Below are 18,466 nucleotides of genomic sequence, written 5' to 3'. Positions count from 1 at the left end.
AGCATGTAACTTTGGAAGTGCAAGGAACATATCAATGTATCCATATATATGTCAGGTCTGGTTAAAATTTTTTTGAAAATGCATTATTTATTTTTGTTTTTAATAGTTTTTGTGTTAGTCTTTTTAATTATTCATTGCATGGAGGGCATATGTCAGATGCTAGATTCAGAACAATAAGTAAAGGTATTTCAATAAAAAAGAAAACTTTTAAAAGAAGGTGAGTCCCGGTCTTGCTGACATCCAGAGATTCAATAAGCAGCAAAACCATCAAGTTATAATAAAAGTGTTTTACTAAACCAGCAAATACTAAAACTAATCATATTAACCTATACATTGTTGCAGTTTAAAAATCGTTTTAGTTAAGTTTAATTTTTAAAGGCTTTAGTTTAGATTTAGTTAACTATAGTAACCTTGGAGATGACTGGAAGCTGTCATATGAGCCATAACAAAAACAAATACTTTCGACAGTCTGCGAAGGCAGCATAATAAAATCTCGCGATAGCGCGCTCAGACCCGGTAACTATGTGAACGCGGGTGCGCGAGAAAAATCTTGCTAGCGCGAACGTGCTGCCTGCGACCAACCGGTGTGTCTTTCATTAAAAACAACAGGATTGTCCTTATTTACCTAGAGGAAGTTCCGAAAATTCTCAACGGCTCTTAAACGGGATCACACAAGTCACCTAATAACAAACGATATACCTGAACGGAAAAGGAAAATCGACAAAAATGTCCGAAAGCGCAAACTGCGTGGAACAGCGGGAAGAGCAGGCTGAAGTTGAAGACGCCGGAGGAGCGGAGGTAAGATGTTTCAAAATGGGAATTATATCCTTTCGACGCTGACTTCGTTTCTCACAAAGCCGACACACGAATGTATAACTCTGAAAAGGTCCATCTCTTGTTCAGGCATTTTTCGAAATCAACTGTGTGAAACTTTCAGTTTGTCAGTTAGCTAGCAGCGGCGCTACCATTAGCTCCCGAAGACAACAGCCAGATCCACCAGCGCAGCAGCGAGGCCAGCCGTTTTCATGAGCGCCCACTCTACTAGCTTAGCCCCGCTAGCTGCCTGTCTCGTATCGCTCCAGAAGTCCTTACTTGTTCTATGCTTGCTCTCAGACCTGGTTCACTCAGTGGGACGCTTATAACAGTGAGTCGGCTTTTAGAAAACCCCGTGAAAACAAATTGGGGGGGCAGAAGCAGTCCTCTCAGCTGTACCGTCTGCCCCTTTGTTTTCGGAGCAGACCGCGTAGCAATGGCTGTTGTGACCGGGGAAGGATGCTGCTTCGCTGGCTGCGTACAACTCGGCCAAAAAATGATTTGAAACTTCTATCAATATAAAAATCCCACATAAAGAAAGCTGAAATTCCAAAACACCGTCCTTGCTTTGTATTGGAAGCATTTTCTCCACAAAAAGTCTTATCATTATCACCTCATCTTCTTTTAATAGAGATTTAAATTCACAAATTTACTGGTACTTCTCAGCACGTCTGATAGCAGAGGGGTAAAAGAGACTGATTTATTCTGTGACGCAAATGTGCTATCAAAAGTACCTTCCCGTGACAGTATATGATTAGAAGAAGAACTGACGGTATTTCAGTCAATACATGCCCTGTTTTCTGCAAATGTGAATACCGATGCACCTTGAAATTTTGGTTTGCCCTTTGGCTTGTTTTTGAGCCAGTGAGCTCATCTCTTCCTATCAGTTGTTGTTGTTGTTGTTGTAAACATAAGGACGACATCCACTAAGACTGGTTTGTTTTCACCATACACTCCCTTAGGAGAAGTCTGACTCTTCAGATGCTGGAAAAGAGTCCTCTTCAGATGCAGGTGCTGATGGACAAGATGCCTCCTCCTCCTCATCTTCCTCCAAAACTAAAGACTCTACTCCAGGTTATGAGGAGAAAGTGGTAAGTCCTCTCTTCCATCATTACATGGCTCACCACTGTACTCCTGGGTCGGAAGATGAATGGGACTTTCTTTCTGTGTAATGCAGCAAACAGACCGGACCAACAGATTTGAGTATCTGCTGAAGCAAACAGAGCTGTTTGCTCATTTCATCCAACCAGCTGCACAGAAGACCCCCACCTCACCGCTCAAGATGAAACCGGGACGTCCTCGTATCAAGAAGGACGAGAAACAGAATTTGCTTTCAGCTGGAGAGTGAGTATCTATCCCTACAGAACAGTTTCTTTTCCACCATTTAGAAAGTTTTCTCCCATTGTGATTTATAACGTTGTGTCTTTTATTATTTTTTTAAAAGCAACCGCCACCGTCGCACGGAACAAGAAGAGGATGAAGAGCTTCTTAATGAGAGCACAAAGACCACAAATGTGTGCACTCGCTTTGACGAGTCTCCCTCCTGTAAGTAAAGACCTGTTTTTATGGGGACTCAAAGCACACACTGAGCATGAGCAAATAACAAATATGTTATATACAGTGGGGCAAAAAAGTATTTAGTCAGCCACCGATTGTGCAAGTTCCCCCACCTAAAATGATGACAGAGGTCAGTAATTTGCACCAGAGGTACACTTCAACTGTGAGAGACAGAATGTGAAAAAAAAATCCATGAATTCACATGGTAGGATTTGTAAAGAATTTATTTGTAAATCAGGGTGGAAAATAAGTATTTGGTCACCTCAAACAAGGAAAATCTCTGGCTCTCACAGACCTGTAACGTCTTCTGTAAGAAGCTTTTCTGTCCCCCACTCGTTACCTGTATGAATGGCACCTGTTTGAACTCATCATCTGTATAAAAGACACCTGTCCACAGCCTCAAACAGTCAGACTCCAAACTCTGCCATGGCCAAGACCAAAGAGCTTTCGAAGGACACCAGGAAAAATATTGTAGACCTGCACCAGACTGGGAAGAGTGAATCTACAATAGGCAAGCAGCTTGGTGTGAAAAAATCAACTGTGGGAGCAATCATCTGAAAATGGAAGACATACAAGACCACTGATAATCTTCCTCGATCTGGGGCTCCACGCAAGATCTCATCCCGTGGGGTCAAAATGATCATGAGAACGGTGAGCAAAGATCCCAGAACCACACGGGGGGACCTGGTGAATGACCTGCAGAGAGCTGGGACCAAAGTAACAAAGGTCACCATCAGTAACACACTACAACGGCAGGGAATCAAATCCCGCAGTGCCAGACGTGTTCCGCTGCTGAAGCCAGTGCATGTCCAGGCCCGTCTGAAGTTTGCCAGAGAGCACATGGATGATACAGCAGAGGATTGGGAGAATGTCATGTGGTCAGATGAAACCAAAGTAGAACTTTTTGGTATAAACTCAACTCGTCGTGTTTGGAGGACGAAGAATACTGAGTTGCATCCCAAGAACACCGTACCTACTGTGAAGCATGGGGGTGGAAACATCATGCTATGGGGCTGTTTTTCTGCCAAGGGGACAGGACGACTGATCCGTGTTAAGGACAGAATGAATGGGGCCATGTATCGTGAGATTTTGAGCCAAAACCTCCTTCCATCAGTGAGAACTTTGAAGATGAAACGAGGCTGGGTCTTCCAACATGACAATGATCCAAAACACACCGCCCGGGCAACAAAGGAGTGGCTCCGTAAGAAGCATTTGAAAGTCCTGGAGTGGCCTAGCCAGTCTCCAGACCTCAACCCCATAGAAAATCTGTGGCGGGAGTTGAAAGTCCGTGTTGCTCGGCGACAGCCCCAAAACATCACTGCTCTCGAGAAGATCTGCATGGAGGAATGGGCCAAAATACCAGCTACAGTGTGTGCAAACCTGGTAAAGACCTATAGTAAACGTTTGACCTCTGTTATTGCCAACAAAGGTTATGTTACAAAGTATTGAGTTGTATTTTTGTTATTGACCAAATACTTATTTTCCACCCTGATTTACGAATAAATTCTTTACAAATCCTACCATGTGGATTCATGGATTTTTTTTTCACATTCTGTCTCTCACAGTTGAAGTGTACCTCTGGTGCAAATTACTGACCTCTGTCATCATTTTAGGTGGGGGAACTTGCACAATCGGTGGCTGACTAAATACTTTTTTGCCCCACTGTATGTGGCTGATCCTGATACAGCCAATAAAGGAAGCACTGAAGCACATTGTCTTTGTACTTAGCAGAATTCAGCCAGCTCATCTGTGTCACTTCACTCAGTTAGGAGCCTTCCTAAGCAAATTTCACTTGACTTGCACTTGTTGATCTATTACTGCCCCAATAAGAGGCAGCAGAAGCACTCCCCCTAGTGGTGGGAGTTTTTATTAGGCAAAACAAAATTAAAACAATTCTTACAGAATTTTGTTTTCTTGTCTGTAATGTAGATGTGAAAACAGGGAAGATGAGGGACTATCAGGTCCGTGGTCTGAACTGGCTCATTTCTTTGTACGAGAATGGAATCAATGGTATCCTCGCTGATGAAATGGTCAGCACTTTTTCACGTTTCTACTTATTCATGGAGTTAAATTACAGATATTTTTATCGTGTCATAATGTTTTGTTTTTTTTTTTTTTTCTTCATTCATGTTTTCTTTTCTTATTGTCAGGGATTGGGTAAGACTCTCCAAACTATTGCACTGCTGGGTTATATGAAGCACTACAGAAACATCCCTGGTCCTCACATGGTGCTGGTTCCCAAGTCCACCCTCTACAACTGGATGAATGAGTTCAAGAGATGGGTGCCTTCCCTTCGTGCTGTCTGCCTGATCGGAGACAGAGATGAGCGGGTAAGCTGTGTCAAAAATGTATCAATGGTGTGAAAATCAAAGCATTTTTTCAGATGCTTTGGTTGTCCTTCACCAGTTCTATTTGGTGGACTCCATATTGTTTTGTTTTTTTTGTTTTTGTTTTTTGACTCCCACAGGCATTTAAAAAAGTTTTAAAAGGTGTTAAATACTGCAATCTAAACAATAAGGCCTTAATTGTTGTTTAATGTCTTAATTCAGTCTTTAAAAAGTCCTTATGCCATACGTTGTGGGAGGTAGGCTCTTAGTAGTTGGTTTTTATGACTGCAATTTAGATTGCTAAAATAACAGGTAATAACATCTATTTTTGAATAATAATTTATTGTTTGTTGTTTGTGACACAGGAAACGATTGTGTAACCGACAACACTCATGTATTGTTCTGGTTTAAAATTATTATTTTTTTATGTATTGTAGACACATATTTATGAGATTAATCTGTAGAACTCTGGTGGTAAAAACAGTTTTCTGCTTCAATGACAGACTGCCCTGATCCGAGATGTGCTGCTGCCTGGAGAGTGGGATGTGTGCGTGACATCCTACGAGATGCTCATCATTGAAAAGGCGGTGTTCAAAAAATTCAACTGGAGATACCTGGTCATTGATGAGGCTCACAGGATCAAGAACGAGAAGTCAAAGGTCAGACAGCTGCTGAAACAAAATAGTTACACATGTCAGCCACCTAACCTTTAGTACTGTGAGATGGTCAGATCGCTAAGGTTTTCTTTGCTTCTCCATAGTTATCAGAAATTGTGCGTGAATTTAAGACCACCAATCGTTTGCTGTTGACTGGAACACCCCTGCAAAACAACCTCCATGAGCTGTGGGCTCTCCTGAACTTCCTGCTGCCTGATGTCTTCAACTCATCAGAAGTAGGATTTCTATAGAAAACCACAAAATCAGTAGTTTATAGAAGAAGTCTTGAAAACGCTTTAGAGAAGAGGTGTTTCTGTATTAAGGTGCCAATTTAATTTCTCTTCTTTTTTCTCAGGACTTTGATTCCTGGTTTGACACAAATAACTGCCTGGGTGATCAAAAGTTGGTTGAACGTCTTCACACTGTATGTATTTAATGCGACTATCCAGCACGCTGCTGTACGTTGTAAGGTGTGTTATATTTCAGTTGGGTTAATGCGCTCCCTGCGTGTAGGTGCTGCGTCCTTTCTTGCTTCGTCGTATCAAAGCAGACGTGGAGAAAACTCTGCTCCCCAAGAAGGAGATCAAGATTTATGTTGGCCTGAGTAAGATGCAGCGGGAGTGGTAAGCATCCCCAGTTAAAATGGACTTGCTATAAAACAAGACCTGAGCTGTTTTTGTGTTTTTCCCCTGCTGTATTTGTGGATGCTGAACTTAAGTTGTTGTGTGCTACTACCCGTCAGGTACACAAAGATTCTGATGAAGGACATCGACATTCTGAACTCGGCAGGTAAAATGGACAAGATGCGTCTGCTGAACGTTCTCATGCAGCTGAGAAAATGCTGCAACCATCCTTACCTGTTTGATGGGGCTGAGCCCGGCCCACCGTACACAACAGACATCCACCTGGCGGTGAACAGCGGCAAGATGGTGGTGCTAGACAAGCTGCTGCCCAAGCTAAAAGAGCAGGGTGTGTGGATTCTTTTTGTTCAGTATTTTAGTTATCTCTTTATTACTGGCGGGAGGGCTCATGCTCCCGTTTGCATATACATTTTTAAATGCTGGTAGAATTGCAAAATTGTTTTAATTACGTCTCTTAACGTCTCCACATCCCTGTTTTGTAGGTTCACGTGTGCTCATCTTCAGTCAGATGACCAGGATGCTGGACATCTTGGAGGACTACTGCATGTGGAGGAACTACGGTTACTGTCGCCTGGATGGGCAAACTCCACACGAGGAGAGACAGGTGAGATGTGGATTTGTCATCTTCCATAACCAAAAGCAATTCCTGAGTGTTTGGTATTGAGAGTGTGACTATAAAAGCACTTAATTTTCACGTGTTTGTGTATTTACAGATCTCCATCAATGTTTTCAATGAGCCCAACAGCTCAAAGTTCATCTTTATGTTGAGCACCAGGGCTGGAGGTCTGGGTATTAACCTGGCAACAGCAGATGTAGTCATCCTCTACGACTCAGACTGGAACCCTCAAGTCGATCTTCAGGCCATGGTTAGTAGTCTAATATGATGATCTACCTGAGCATGAGTGTAACCAATGAACTTGATTGTTTCGGTCAGATTACCTGACTTTTTTGTTTGCTTGTTTTTTTTCATCTGCTTAGGACCGAGCTCACAGGATTGGTCAGCAGAAGCAGGTCCGAGTTTTCCGTTTCATCACTGAAAACACAGTGGAGGAGAGGATTGTGGAGAGGGCCGAGATGAAACTGCGCCTGGACTCGATCGTCATCCAGCAAGGTAACTCATCTCACTTAAAGTCAGCCTGTTTAAACTTGTTTTAGTGTCCTGCATGCTGCTAAGAAATAAAATATGAAGTTCACATAGTGGTACTTGTTGGAAATTGCGAAATAAACTAAACTTTATTTTATTTATTTTTTGAAAATAGGGAGACTTGTGGATCCGAGTGCAAACAAACTGGGTAAGGATGAGATGCTCTCCATCATCCGCCACGGTGCCACACATGTGTTTGCTTCAAAAGAGAGCGAGATCACAGATGATGACATCGATGCCATCCTGGAGAGAGGTGAAAGGAAGGTGAGTCTGGTTCCACTAGCTGAAAAGCATCAATCGAAAGTTATTGTGTGAATTTAAAAAATCAAACACTTTGAAATGATTGTGTACCAGACTATGGAGATGAAGGAGAGAATGTCATCGCTGGGCGAGAGCTCTTTGAGAAACTTCACCATGGACACGGAGAACACCAGCGTGTACACCTTCGAAGGAGAGGACTACAGAGAGAAGAAGAAGGTAAATAGGTTGCCCAGCATCGGTATTTATAATCTGGGACTGCCTTTCTTTTGGGAAAAGACTTAAATCCTTAGCTTGTGATTTTCATTTTTCCGTTCAGGTCATTACAAACTGGATCGAGCCGCCCAAGAGAGAAAGGAAAGCCAATTACGCGGTGGATGCCTACTTCAGAGAAGCTCTGCGAGTCAGTGAGCCCAAAGCACCAAAGGTAGGAAACCATCACTGTACAAACATCATACAGACAGAATCTATTAAAGCATCAGGATGTTTAATGTTTATTTATTGGGGGTTTGACTAAGTTCTTTGATGACTAAACAAGGAAAAACTCAAATTAGTCCAGTGAACTAGTGTAAAACTAAGAAACATTCAGTTATTAAGTTAAATTTGTTAACCGTTTAATATACAATGTCAAAAGCCTTGTAAAGAAAACCATGTGATACCATTAATCACATTCTTCAATAATGAATCATGTCGCTTAACTGTGTGCCACCTTACATTGTGCATTATGGACATTGCATTGTATTCTCCAAACAGGCAACTAAGAAAAACGCGTATAATAAACTGATGTTAAATATGATATGAAAACATGTTATTACAAAACATTGTTTTATCTGTGATCTCAGTCTTTCACCTTTTTAAAGAACTAACACGAAAAACTAACAATTATACTATTACTAAAACAATCAGGCCTAGATTAATGGCGTTTCTCAGCAGTGATGCGCCAACTGGTGGCAGGTGGCGGCATAACATTTAGGAAACAACCATTTACTGCAGCAGTCCCCAACCTTTGCGCCAGGGACCGGTTTATGCCCGACAATATTTTCATGGACCGGCCTTTAAGGTGTCGCGGATAAATACAACAAAATAAAACTAGTACCTGTACCGAAAAAAGAAAATTTATTCATAACACACGTGAAAAGACCAAGGAAAACAGAGTTAACGATAATAACAAAATAACGCTGAAAACCGATAAAACCCTGAAAACTATACATTTCACACCTGAGCCTCAACTCTCGCGGCCCGGTACCAAACGACTCACGGACCGGTCCGAGGCCCGGGGGTTGGGGACCGCTGATTTACTGCATTGAGTATCAATTGTAAATCAGTTAGACTGAATGAATACGTTTGGTACAGACTAGTGACAATAGCGATGATTAGGTGACTAGTTGTGCATGTCCCTATTACTTATTTTGGATTGCCTTTTTTTTTTTTTTTTTGCCAGGCTCCTCGTCCGCCTAAGCAGCCAAATGTGCAGGACTTCCAGTTCTTCCCTCCACGTCTTTTTGAGCTTCTAGAAAAGGAAATTCTCTTCTACAGAAAGACCATTGGATATAAGGTTCAAAGAGATCAGACACATTCCTATTTGTCCAAATTTTGTTGTCTTTTGAGAAGACTCTAACTGGATCTGTGGCTTTGTCTCTTAAGGTTCCTCGCAATCCAGACATACCAAACTCTGCTCAGGTCCAGAAGGAGGAGCAGGCTAAGATCGATGAGGCCGAGGCCCTCACAGAGGAGGAACTGGAAGAGAAGGAAACCCTTCTGCAACAGGTGGATTATTTTTCTTGTTGACTTGCAGCCAGTGGCTGATATACAGGAAATGAAATGTTTGCATATTTCTCTAAATTGTGCATTAACGGATCAACTGTACGCTTGTCGCAGGGATTTACTATTTGGAACAAACGTGACTTCAACCAATTCATCAAAGCAAACGAGAAGTGGGGGAGAGATGATATTGAGAACATTGCCAGAGAGGTTGAGGGGAAAACTCCGGAGGAAGTCATGGAATATTCTGGTAATGGATTTTTTTTTTCTTCTGTCGAAAGCAAACCCAGATATTTAAATTGATTTATTGTGTGACTTCATGTTCGTGTCCTTTCCTGCAGCTGTATTCTGGGAGCGCTGCAATGAGTTGCAGGATATTGAAAAGATCATGGCTCAGATAGAAAGAGGAGAGGCCAGGATTCAGAGGAGGATCAGCATCAAGAAAGCACTGGACTCAAAGGTAGCAGTCAGTCAACTTTGAAATAATAATAATAATAATAATGATAATAATGATGGATTGCATTTATATAGCGCTTTTCTAGACACTCAAAGCGCTTTACCATTCCACTATTCATTCACTGTCACATTCACACACACTGTGGTGGAGGCAGCTACAGTTGTAGCCACAGCTGCCCTGGGGCAGACTGACAGAAGCCAGGCTGCCATATCGCGCCATCGGCCCCGTATCATATAGTATGTTTTCTAAAAAACCCCAAAAAAGATTCTTTTTGTAGTGCAAGTTGCTGAGTAGATTTCTCATTCAGCATTGTGTTTATCCTTCAATGTGTTTCTCAAATCCTCCTTTAGATTGGCCGCTACAAGGCTCCTTTCCATCAGCTCCGTATCTCCTACGGGACTAACAAAGGCAAGAACTACACAGAGGAGGAAGACCGCTTCCTCATCTGTATGCTTCACAAGCTTGGCTTTGATAAGGAGAGCGTGTACGACGAGCTCCGCCAGTGCATCCGCAACTCACCACAGTTCCGCTTCGACTGGTTCCTCAAATCTAGGACTGCAATGGTGAGTTTGGATTACTTCACTCTTATTTCTCAGTTTTTTTTCTTCTGTTATTTAAACATTTTTTAAAAATTGTTTTAATAATTAAAAATGCAATTTTTATTTTCTCCCCCCATTTATCGTGTAGGAGCTCCAGAGGCGATGCAACACCCTGATCACCCTGATAGAGAGAGAGAACATGGAGCTGGAGGAGAGGGAGAAGGCGGAAAAGAAGAAACGGGGCCCAAAGACCGGCTCGGTAAGCTACAAATTCATCCCATAATAAACAATTCAAACTATTTTAAGCTGTCTATTAAGGACAACATCCTTTTATTATTATTTTTTTAATCCATTTTTTCCCTCCCAGGCGCAGAAACGAAAGTCAGAGGGAACTCCAGACGGTCGAGGACGAAGGAAAAAGCTCAAGTTGTGAAGCTGCTGGAAAAACCCGCATTAACAGAATTAAAGACGGCAGCCAGCTATCATTAGTCCTAGTGTCTGTGTTTGTTTGCAGGCTGTGATAATGTACTGTGTAAAATCCCTGACGGACTGATATGGTTGTTTTAGGTTCTAGGAAGTGTTTCTTTACAAGCCTGCCTTGTTGTCACTTACCTAAACACTGCAGCTGTGCTGGGTTAGATTTTGTTTGCTAGTCCTTATTTTTTACTAGTACTTAATTGAAATATGTGTATTTATGCCTGTTGGTTGTACCACATTCCATTGCTTGAAACAAACAATATGTACCCTTTTTTATTTTTAAGAAAACATCTGTTCTTGTATCTTATATTGTAGAAAATGTCTTTTTGAGCATCGCAAATAAATCTCCCCCCTTTTTTTAAAAAAAACAAACAAAAAAGCTGATAAATGACACGTTCATAAAATATTTCTTTTCAGTTTGGCAGTTTAAGTTTACATACATCCAGTATTTGGAAAATTTTCACAAAGTTAATAAGCCACAAAAGTCTACTAATAGTTGGCACATTAAAATATGCTGTCACTTGTAGAAGGAAAAAGTATAGTTTTTATACTGCACTTGTTTTCAGGCCTTGATCAACAAACCAGACAGATTTTTCTTTTTTCAAGTTTCACCAGGGTGTAGTAATACTTTTTTTCCTTTTACCCATAGTCCTACATTGATATGTACACGGATAGGTGTGCATCTGATTTTAGCCACATTTATCTAGAAAATGTAAAAAAAAAAGTGGATTTCTGCATTTTCAAAAGACTAAAATAACATTTACAATCCCTTTCAGTGACACCACAGTAGTACTCTTCTCAGTAGTAGTATTGCAGGCTTCTTATAGAAGGAAAAAGAATCACATCATTCATTAAGCTCAGTTTTGACTAACATTCAGTCCTTTTTGTTCTCCACTAAAAAAACATAATGAACATGGTGAAATACAGCAATTAACAAAAAAAAAAGACTGAATAGAAAATAATTTGCTTTTATGAGATTTAAACAAGGATGCCATTTACTCACGAGTTACATTACATGCATTTGCAAACACTGGATAAAGAGCGATATTTTACAACTTGGAACCTAAATGAAACAGATATATTTTGAGGGGCTTCTACTTATATCCATGATCCTGCATAGGTTGTAATAAAGGCACGAACGTACAGTAAATTAAAGACAAACAATTATCAGAGATCAGCAAGCCTCATTATTCTGGTGCATTCACTGCCTGTGGGCCCCGAGTACTGACATCCTTTGCTGTCCACAGACTGTTCTGGGCTCTTTTCAGTGCTACACAAGTTTGGCATCGAAGGCACATTGGTGGAGGAGACTTATCAAAGTCCCTTTAATAGGGGACAGATGTTTGAACTGGAGCCGGGCCCACATTTACACCTCTGAGCTGTCTGAGCCACCCCACATGCCTGCTGGGCTGTGACTGTAGCCGTTGTAGGCTGAAGAAGAGGAGGTGGCGTAAGGAGGGTACTGGCTCTTCTTTTCACGCTTCTTGCGCCGGAGCAGGAGAATGACGACGGTGGCAATGAGGCAGGTGAGGAGGATCAGGCCTGCGACGCCCACCAGCAAAGGTATAGTGGAAGTATCACTCGGCTCTCTGCCTGAACTCTCCAGCAGGGGGCGCTCTAAGAAACTGTCACGATTAGGGAGCCAAGGCTGGCGCTGGCTGACCACAATGCGGTCTCTTCGGTCCAGGGCGATGTGCTGGATGTTGGTGCCCCGATTATTTTCGATACCGATGTCTTGGGCTACAGCAGGAGCGGAGAAAGAGGGGGCGGCACGGCGGTGGCGGGTGGAGGAGCGGGGTTGCTCAACAGAGAAGATGCTGTGATGGAGGTACTCTACGCTGCGCTTGCCAATGTTGCGGTTGGCATTTTCTCTGGAGCGGACAGTGTAGATGGTGTGGATGAACCATTCTCGACCAGCAGCCACCTGAAAGCACAAGATGTGTAATTCTCTTTAAGTCTGGGCCTGTGCAAAACAACTACGGAGGACCAGAAGTGCCAAATTTAAAAAACAAACAAAAAATATTTAATAATAATAATAATAAATAAAGTATTTTATCATTAAATGTACAACCATTAATCCTACTATAATATTTGTAGCATATGTACGCACATATGTCTGTAAGTATCCTACCTCGTTCTTACCGGGTGGGCCAGTCGCAACAATACTTTGCACAAACATTGTCACACATACAGCGATCATTAATATCAAAATATTTTTAAAAACATTTATATTTCCATTTAAATTCGTTTCACCCTTCGCATTTAACATATGTTGCTTGTAGCTTTATGGTAACCAAAGCTTGTGTCTTTGATTGAATTTTGTTTGATAAATGCGAAACAAAGACTTTGAAAAGAAGAATTTGAAAAAATATTGCAGGCCGTGCTAGTTTATTCCATCGCTTTTGCATTAATTCCCATATTTATTATCATTACCACTTAAAATTCAGTTTTGTATTATTATGTTATGTGTATTTATTGATTTTTATCAATTTTGATCAATTTCTACTTTAACATGAGGGTGCTGTCATTCAAAGGATCAACATGGAAAAGCATGTCTATGTTTTTCACCATATTTACTTAAATTATTCATTTATTTATGTTTTTTTTGTTTCTTCAGTTTTGGGCCTCCATATATGAACATATTGTATCTGAGAATAATGCAGACCTGAAAAAGTGGAGAGGAAGACAGTGTGAAGCCGTCAGTGCCTGGCTGTCTGATCAAAGACAGAGCTCCTGGTGTGTCCTGCGCCAGTGTGGCCTTAAAAGAAACGTCACCAAATGATGTAGCTTGAGTCTCTGGCTGGGCTTTGTCCTGCAGAACGGCACACACACACAGAAAAATCAGAAACCCCATCTACTTTTTTCACTTCCACAGTATCCAATCATACTTTGTGATCTATTGCATCATACCAGGATCTTGAATCTGTGCAGTAGAGAGGGTGCGTCTGCCAGGCAGCCATACTCTTTGTTAGTGGGGTTGTATTTGGGAACGTAACCATCCATTCCGGTGCAGAGGAAGACTTTCTCAATGCTGCAGGAGAAGGAGTCACCCAGGTTCTGGACTGGATCCACCATCACACGGCCATAAATCATGGAGCCTGAATTGAAGTACAGATGACGTGACATTCCCTGTGGGTCATGGTTTCCCACTGTGATGTTACTTAACACCACTAGATGGCAGCAGTGTAGTACCTTCTGAAAAAGCAGCATCGGTTCCTTCTCCAAATCCCATGGAGCCATCGGACAACCACAGCTCTTTCTTGGACAGCAGGAACATTTGTGTGTTGAGGCTGAACTCGGCTGCCACCGGGTCACTCACCTGCCGAGCAAGGATCATTAAAAAGGCAATAAATAATGCATCAAAGTGTAAATACAACACACTGAAAAAGCCTTTAAGAGCGATCAGCTCTAACCTGCTGGAAGCGAATGTCCATATCAAAAGTAAGCGGCTCCCTTGGGTGGCAGACAGGAGGGATGCTGAACTCCCCATTGGGTGATGCAATGCAGGGGACCAGCTTCACTGTATAAGTCCCGGAGTAGTCTCGTACCTAGAGGTTGGACAGACATTGAGGAATGGGGCTGTTTGGTTTGCTATTTCTTTACCAGTTGAAGGATGCTTTCACAGTTAAATGACTCACAGCAAAATCAGAGACAAAGCTCCACTGCTGCATGGGCTGGTTGTATGTAGGCTCAGTCCTGACCAGGGCTAGAGTGAACGTCAGCCCAGAGTGGTCAGCACATATCACCATAGATGACACGCTGGTTCCTGAAAACAAACATGTATACAGTCATAAATCTTCACAAATGCAATTTGCCCAACCTAAGCTAGTAACAGTGTCTACTTATTTATAGAGTGACCTTTCACACTGCCTGTGCTACTTGCGGCCTAAAAGTAAACGCTGTTGGGTCATTTTGACATTTGCTGAATGACCTCTGGGTCTTTCAAACAGGAAGACCCCTGAGGTGGAACTCCATAAATAGATAACGACAGGATGTGGACCACAGGGTAATCAGAGGCGGCTTGTACAGAATGACCCCACAAGATGGGTTTAGGGTGTGTACACTGTACATGCATACCTGGATGAGACATGACAAACTGCCCCCTGAAGCGTGCCTCGGTCTTGAAGTTGACAACGAGACGGCCCTCCTCATTTATACGCATACTGGTGGGGTACATGGCTCCTACGAGTACAGAGGGGAACGTTTTCCAATGAGCGTCACCAATTTACATTTTTCCTCAGTAAAGACTAACAGCGTTGGCTATGAAGATACCTTGTAGTTCAGCTTCAGGTGGGCTGCCAATGCCATCCTGCCACAGAATAGCTGTGTCATACACAAAGGTGAGCTTGAGCTCTGATTGCAGGTCAAAGTGCTGCCAGCCTCCGACAGCCACCGGAGAGTGGAAGACGTAAGACACAAAGAGAGGAACACGCAGGGTGACATAAGACTGGACCAGGTTCAGCACCTAAATGGGCAGGGAAAAGGCACCGTCGTGAATAATACCTATTTCTTTGGGAACTAATGCTAGTGAGTGTCTTTAATCATCCAGGTAAGAAAATCCCAGGAAGTTGATTCTGCTCATCTGGACTTTTTCAGTGAAACACACTTTTTGTCCCTCATCCAAGTGACTTCTTCAATCTCAGCTGGCTGCAGGTTTCTCCAACCTTACAAATGCTACAGTTGCAATAATGACCAAAACTAACACCACTGGCTAACAAAACTGAGCTAACAGCCCGAGCTTCAGTCATGCAGCTGTATCATTTATAAGGTTGGAGAAACCTCTAGTCAGCCGGTCACTTGGATGAATAACGCGACCTCCAGATGAACACAATCAACTTTATGGGGTACTGCTAGCAAGCTAGCTAGAGACAGGCTCACCAGGCAATTCAGCTAATACCAGTTGAATCACAATATCTCATTCATAATGTTACTATATAGCTTTCTGCTGGAAAACCTTGGATCCTGGCCCTCCTGTAAATGTTACAAACTTAAAAAAAATATTCAGACTGAGTAAAATGTGGTGATTTTAAAACACATTTTACCGTCTTCACTTATTTAACTTTTTTTCCTACCTGTCCATCGGTTCCGATGGATCCTCCACAGTCGTTCAGCAGCTCTGACATGTCATAGTAGCTGGTGAACTCCCAGAGGCAGGCCTCTAAGTTGAGATTCCTGTAAAAGCGCAGAGAGTTGGCTGAACGCATGACAACGCTGTATTGATAGGGCGATGTCTCCCCAATTATTTCAGGGTTCTTTGTTGCGTCTGTGATGAAGCCGTAGCCGGTTTGGATCTCATTGAAGTCCAGCAAATTGGAGCAGCGATGGTTGCCCACACGTGTGCCATCCGGGCTCAGGGTAAGCTCAAAGTTGGACAGAGGTCTTGTGGAGATCACTGGCAGCATTCCTGATGAACGGGCAAAAGATTGTTTTTTTTTTTTTTTGTCACACACATTGGCTATATAAGGGCATATATTGAGATTTGCAACAAAATTTGCCACTTACCGTCCATGTGAGGCATGTGGACTGTCAGTTTGATGAGGTTGGGAAAGTCTGGATCATCTGGACCCGTGTAGCGAATCTTTGCAGAGAAAGGTTCAGCTCCAACAGTACCCGGGATACGAGGCTGACACATACCTGCAAAAGGTAGGGTCAGCTAAACCAGATAATTCTACATCCAGTATTTTGTCTGTAAATCTCTGCTGGCTTCTTCTTACCCTCCTCTTTGCTGATCACAACTATAGAACTGACGAGCTCCAGGCCAGCATCTCCGTTGGCATTGAAAGCCCTTGCTGCACACTGAACCCTAGAGCCGGCTTGGAAGTAGATTGAATCCAAGGTGATGGACTTGGTGTTGGTGAAGAAAGTGTTAGTGTCCACTTCCCTCATGGGGCTGGTTACTCCATCTGATCCGGTGGGAGCGCTGATGAGCCAGCGGTACTGAGTGAGCGTGTCGTTGATGTTCTCCGCGGCACAGATGGAACCCGTTTTATCAAAGTCATGATATTTAGGGTTGCAGGCCTAGAAACAATATGATAAACCTTACATTTTTAAAAACAGCATTACCAATATGTTTTATATAATAATTACTACTGAAAAAGTGCTTTGTTTGATTTTATATTAGAGTAAATAAAGCAGCGTCTCACTCACCGTCACACAAACAACAGGGTATCCATTGGGTGGGTAGGGTCTGTCTTTCATTTTAGATGTGTCGTCATACATGAGAAGGGAAACCACTTGGGGGATGGCAGGGAAAGTAACATCTGCCACACTGTCCATCTCCTCAATGTAAACAATGGCCTTGTTCATCTGGGAAACAGAGAGAAAACGCAGAGTCAACTGGCTGTCATCCTAAACAACTACCCAACACTTTAAATAAGCCTATAGCGCTGCCATTTAGACTATTAGATTATGGGTATCATTAATGTGTATGCATGTGTAAAAAGCACATACTCTAACTCATAATCTAGTGTGGCAAAAGTTTAGAAGTAACATATTTATCTCATTGAATGCTTTGGTTCAAAACAATGCAGTGTGATTAGTCATTACCACAATTTGGTGTACAGTCACTGGACACCTTATTAGGTACACCTAGCAAATCGAATGATGCAGTTATACTGCGATTCTTCTTCACCTAGTCCTTTGCAACTTTCCCTATGTGTGTTTAATCATTTGTATTTCTAGTTATTAGTTACATGTTTAGTCAGTTCCCTTTTTAGGTTGTCTTGGTCTCATCTGTAAGTCCTCTCCATGTCATTCTCTCTCGTTCTCCCTCTCTCTCAGCTCTGTCATGTCTCTCTCTCGTGTACAAGTTTGTGTGTCTCTGTGTGTGTTTTCTGTTTTATTGTGAGTCTTTCCCTGTGTGTATTAAGTTCTGTTTCACTTCCCCTTGTCATTAGATGTATTTAGTCCAGCTGTGTTCCCATGTGTCTCCACCACTAATCACCCTCCTGTGTGTATACAGTGTCAGTCTCCCTTGTCAGAACATCTGTTATGTTCCAATCATGTATCTTTTAAATTCCTGTCCCTGGATGTCCTCCATTGTGTATCCCTGTTCTGTGCTCCAGTTTCCCTATTGCTATTCCCAGTGTAGATTCCCGTTTATGTTTTGGGTTTTCATCTTCGTTTGTATCTGTTCCAACGCCTCGAAGGGCTCGCTTTCTGTTTAACCCTTCGTCTGCCTTTGTGTCTGCATTTGGGTCCTCATTACACTCATTCAAGAGAGTCTATATGAATTGTAGTCTTACTTTCCTGTTTTTAGCCAACGGGAGTGGCACCTGGTGTGGTCTTCTGCATACCTAAGATGCTCTTCAGTTTCCGAAATACTCAGACCAGCTCATCTGGCACCAACAACCATTTAAATCAAATTTCATCCTTTTTCTGATGGTCGGTGTAAACTTCAGCAGTTTGTCTTGACCATGTCTAAATGCCTAAATGCATTGAGTTGCTGCCACGTGATTGGCTGATTAGATATTTGTGTTAGAAAGCAGTTGAACGGGTGTATTTGTTAAAATATCTGAGGAGTGTATCTGAATGAAGCCAGCCCGAAGAAATTTTCATCTGTTTTCACAAAATTGTCTTTTCAATGCACTGTTCACAAAGAAATACACTCTGAGTAATACTGCAAACACACTGGGTGCTGGAGATTAATAGTTATGCCACAATGGATTTTGATTTGCTCCTAAACATGTTTATCAATCAACTCTTGATAAACAAATTAGTTGTGAATTCAAAACATTGCTATTATAATATCTGCCGTGCAGCCCTCGAGATTAGTTTAATTTCACCGAAATAAAACATTGTCATTTTAAATGATACAGTGTAATTTCAACACACAAA

At 42.1% G+C, this 18,466-nt stretch overlaps 2 protein-coding genes across 2 annotated transcripts in view; one reads left to right on the top strand and one right to left on the bottom strand.

Annotated features, from left to right (window-relative positions):
* Nucleotides 1–564: 564 nt before the first annotated feature.
* smarca5 (SNF2 related chromatin remodeling ATPase 5) lies at nucleotides 565–10,828 on the top strand. The gene is made up of 24 exons (XM_085356893.1): nucleotides 565–798; nucleotides 1,776–1,904; nucleotides 1,991–2,157; nucleotides 2,258–2,358; nucleotides 4,300–4,400; nucleotides 4,521–4,700; nucleotides 5,201–5,356; nucleotides 5,458–5,589; nucleotides 5,709–5,777; nucleotides 5,867–5,976; nucleotides 6,096–6,322; nucleotides 6,477–6,598; nucleotides 6,708–6,860; nucleotides 6,973–7,105; nucleotides 7,254–7,402; nucleotides 7,493–7,615; nucleotides 7,716–7,823; nucleotides 8,838–8,951; nucleotides 9,041–9,163; nucleotides 9,275–9,407; nucleotides 9,499–9,617; nucleotides 9,965–10,177; nucleotides 10,302–10,412; nucleotides 10,521–10,828. The coding sequence occupies exons 1-24, from the start codon at nucleotides 727–729 to the stop codon at nucleotides 10,584–10,586; spliced, it is 3,111 nt and encodes a 1,036-aa protein (XP_085213019.1). The 5' UTR covers nucleotides 565–726; the 3' UTR covers nucleotides 10,587–10,828.
* A 715-nt stretch (nucleotides 10,829–11,543) lies between these two features.
* The window catches only part of frem3 (Fras1 related extracellular matrix 3), a 31,247-nt gene continuing 24,324 nt past the window's right edge, over nucleotides 11,544–18,466 (bottom strand). Inside the window, exons 13-24 of the mRNA XM_085356892.1 lie at nucleotides 16,778–16,936; nucleotides 16,345–16,648; nucleotides 16,133–16,264; nucleotides 15,703–16,034; nucleotides 14,903–15,095; nucleotides 14,708–14,812; nucleotides 14,269–14,396; nucleotides 14,044–14,178; nucleotides 13,823–13,949; nucleotides 13,541–13,728; nucleotides 13,296–13,442; nucleotides 11,544–12,554 (exon numbers count right to left, since the gene is read on the bottom strand). Of these exons, the coding sequence (XP_085213018.1) occupies nucleotides 11,997–12,554; nucleotides 13,296–13,442; nucleotides 13,541–13,728; nucleotides 13,823–13,949; nucleotides 14,044–14,178; nucleotides 14,269–14,396; nucleotides 14,708–14,812; nucleotides 14,903–15,095; nucleotides 15,703–16,034; nucleotides 16,133–16,264; nucleotides 16,345–16,648; nucleotides 16,778–16,936 (2,508 nt within the window). The 3' untranslated portion in view covers nucleotides 11,544–11,996. The remainder of the gene's footprint in view (nucleotides 12,555–13,295; nucleotides 13,443–13,540; nucleotides 13,729–13,822; nucleotides 13,950–14,043; nucleotides 14,179–14,268; nucleotides 14,397–14,707; nucleotides 14,813–14,902; nucleotides 15,096–15,702; nucleotides 16,035–16,132; nucleotides 16,265–16,344; nucleotides 16,649–16,777; nucleotides 16,937–18,466) is intronic.

The sequence above is a fragment of the Diplotaxodon limnothrissa genome, linkage group LG6 (assembly GCF_057381915.1).
Source record: "Diplotaxodon limnothrissa isolate DT_005_m linkage group LG6, D_limnothrissa_male_GT1.1, whole genome shotgun sequence".
NCBI classification, from domain to species: Eukaryota; Metazoa; Chordata; class Actinopteri; order Cichliformes; family Cichlidae; genus Diplotaxodon; species Diplotaxodon limnothrissa.
The sequence above is the reverse complement of the archived record's forward strand: the minus strand, read 5'-3'. Positions and strand labels throughout refer to the sequence as shown.

What these genes read in the sequence shown, in the direction of transcription:
- smarca5 (XM_085356893.1), top strand. Translation starts at nt 727, where the DNA reads ATGTCCGAAAGCGCAAACTGCGTGGAACAGCGGGAAGAGCAGGCTGAA. An exon ending in AAGACGCCGGAGGAGCGGAG is followed by an intron (nt 799 to 1,775) that starts GTAAGATGTTTC and finishes ACACTCCCTTAG; the next exon opens with GAGAAGTCTGACTCTTCAGA. An exon ending in GCCCAAGCTAAAAGAGCAGG is followed by an intron (nt 6,323 to 6,476) that starts GTGTGTGGATTC and finishes CCTGTTTTGTAG; the next exon opens with GTTCACGTGTGCTCATCTTC.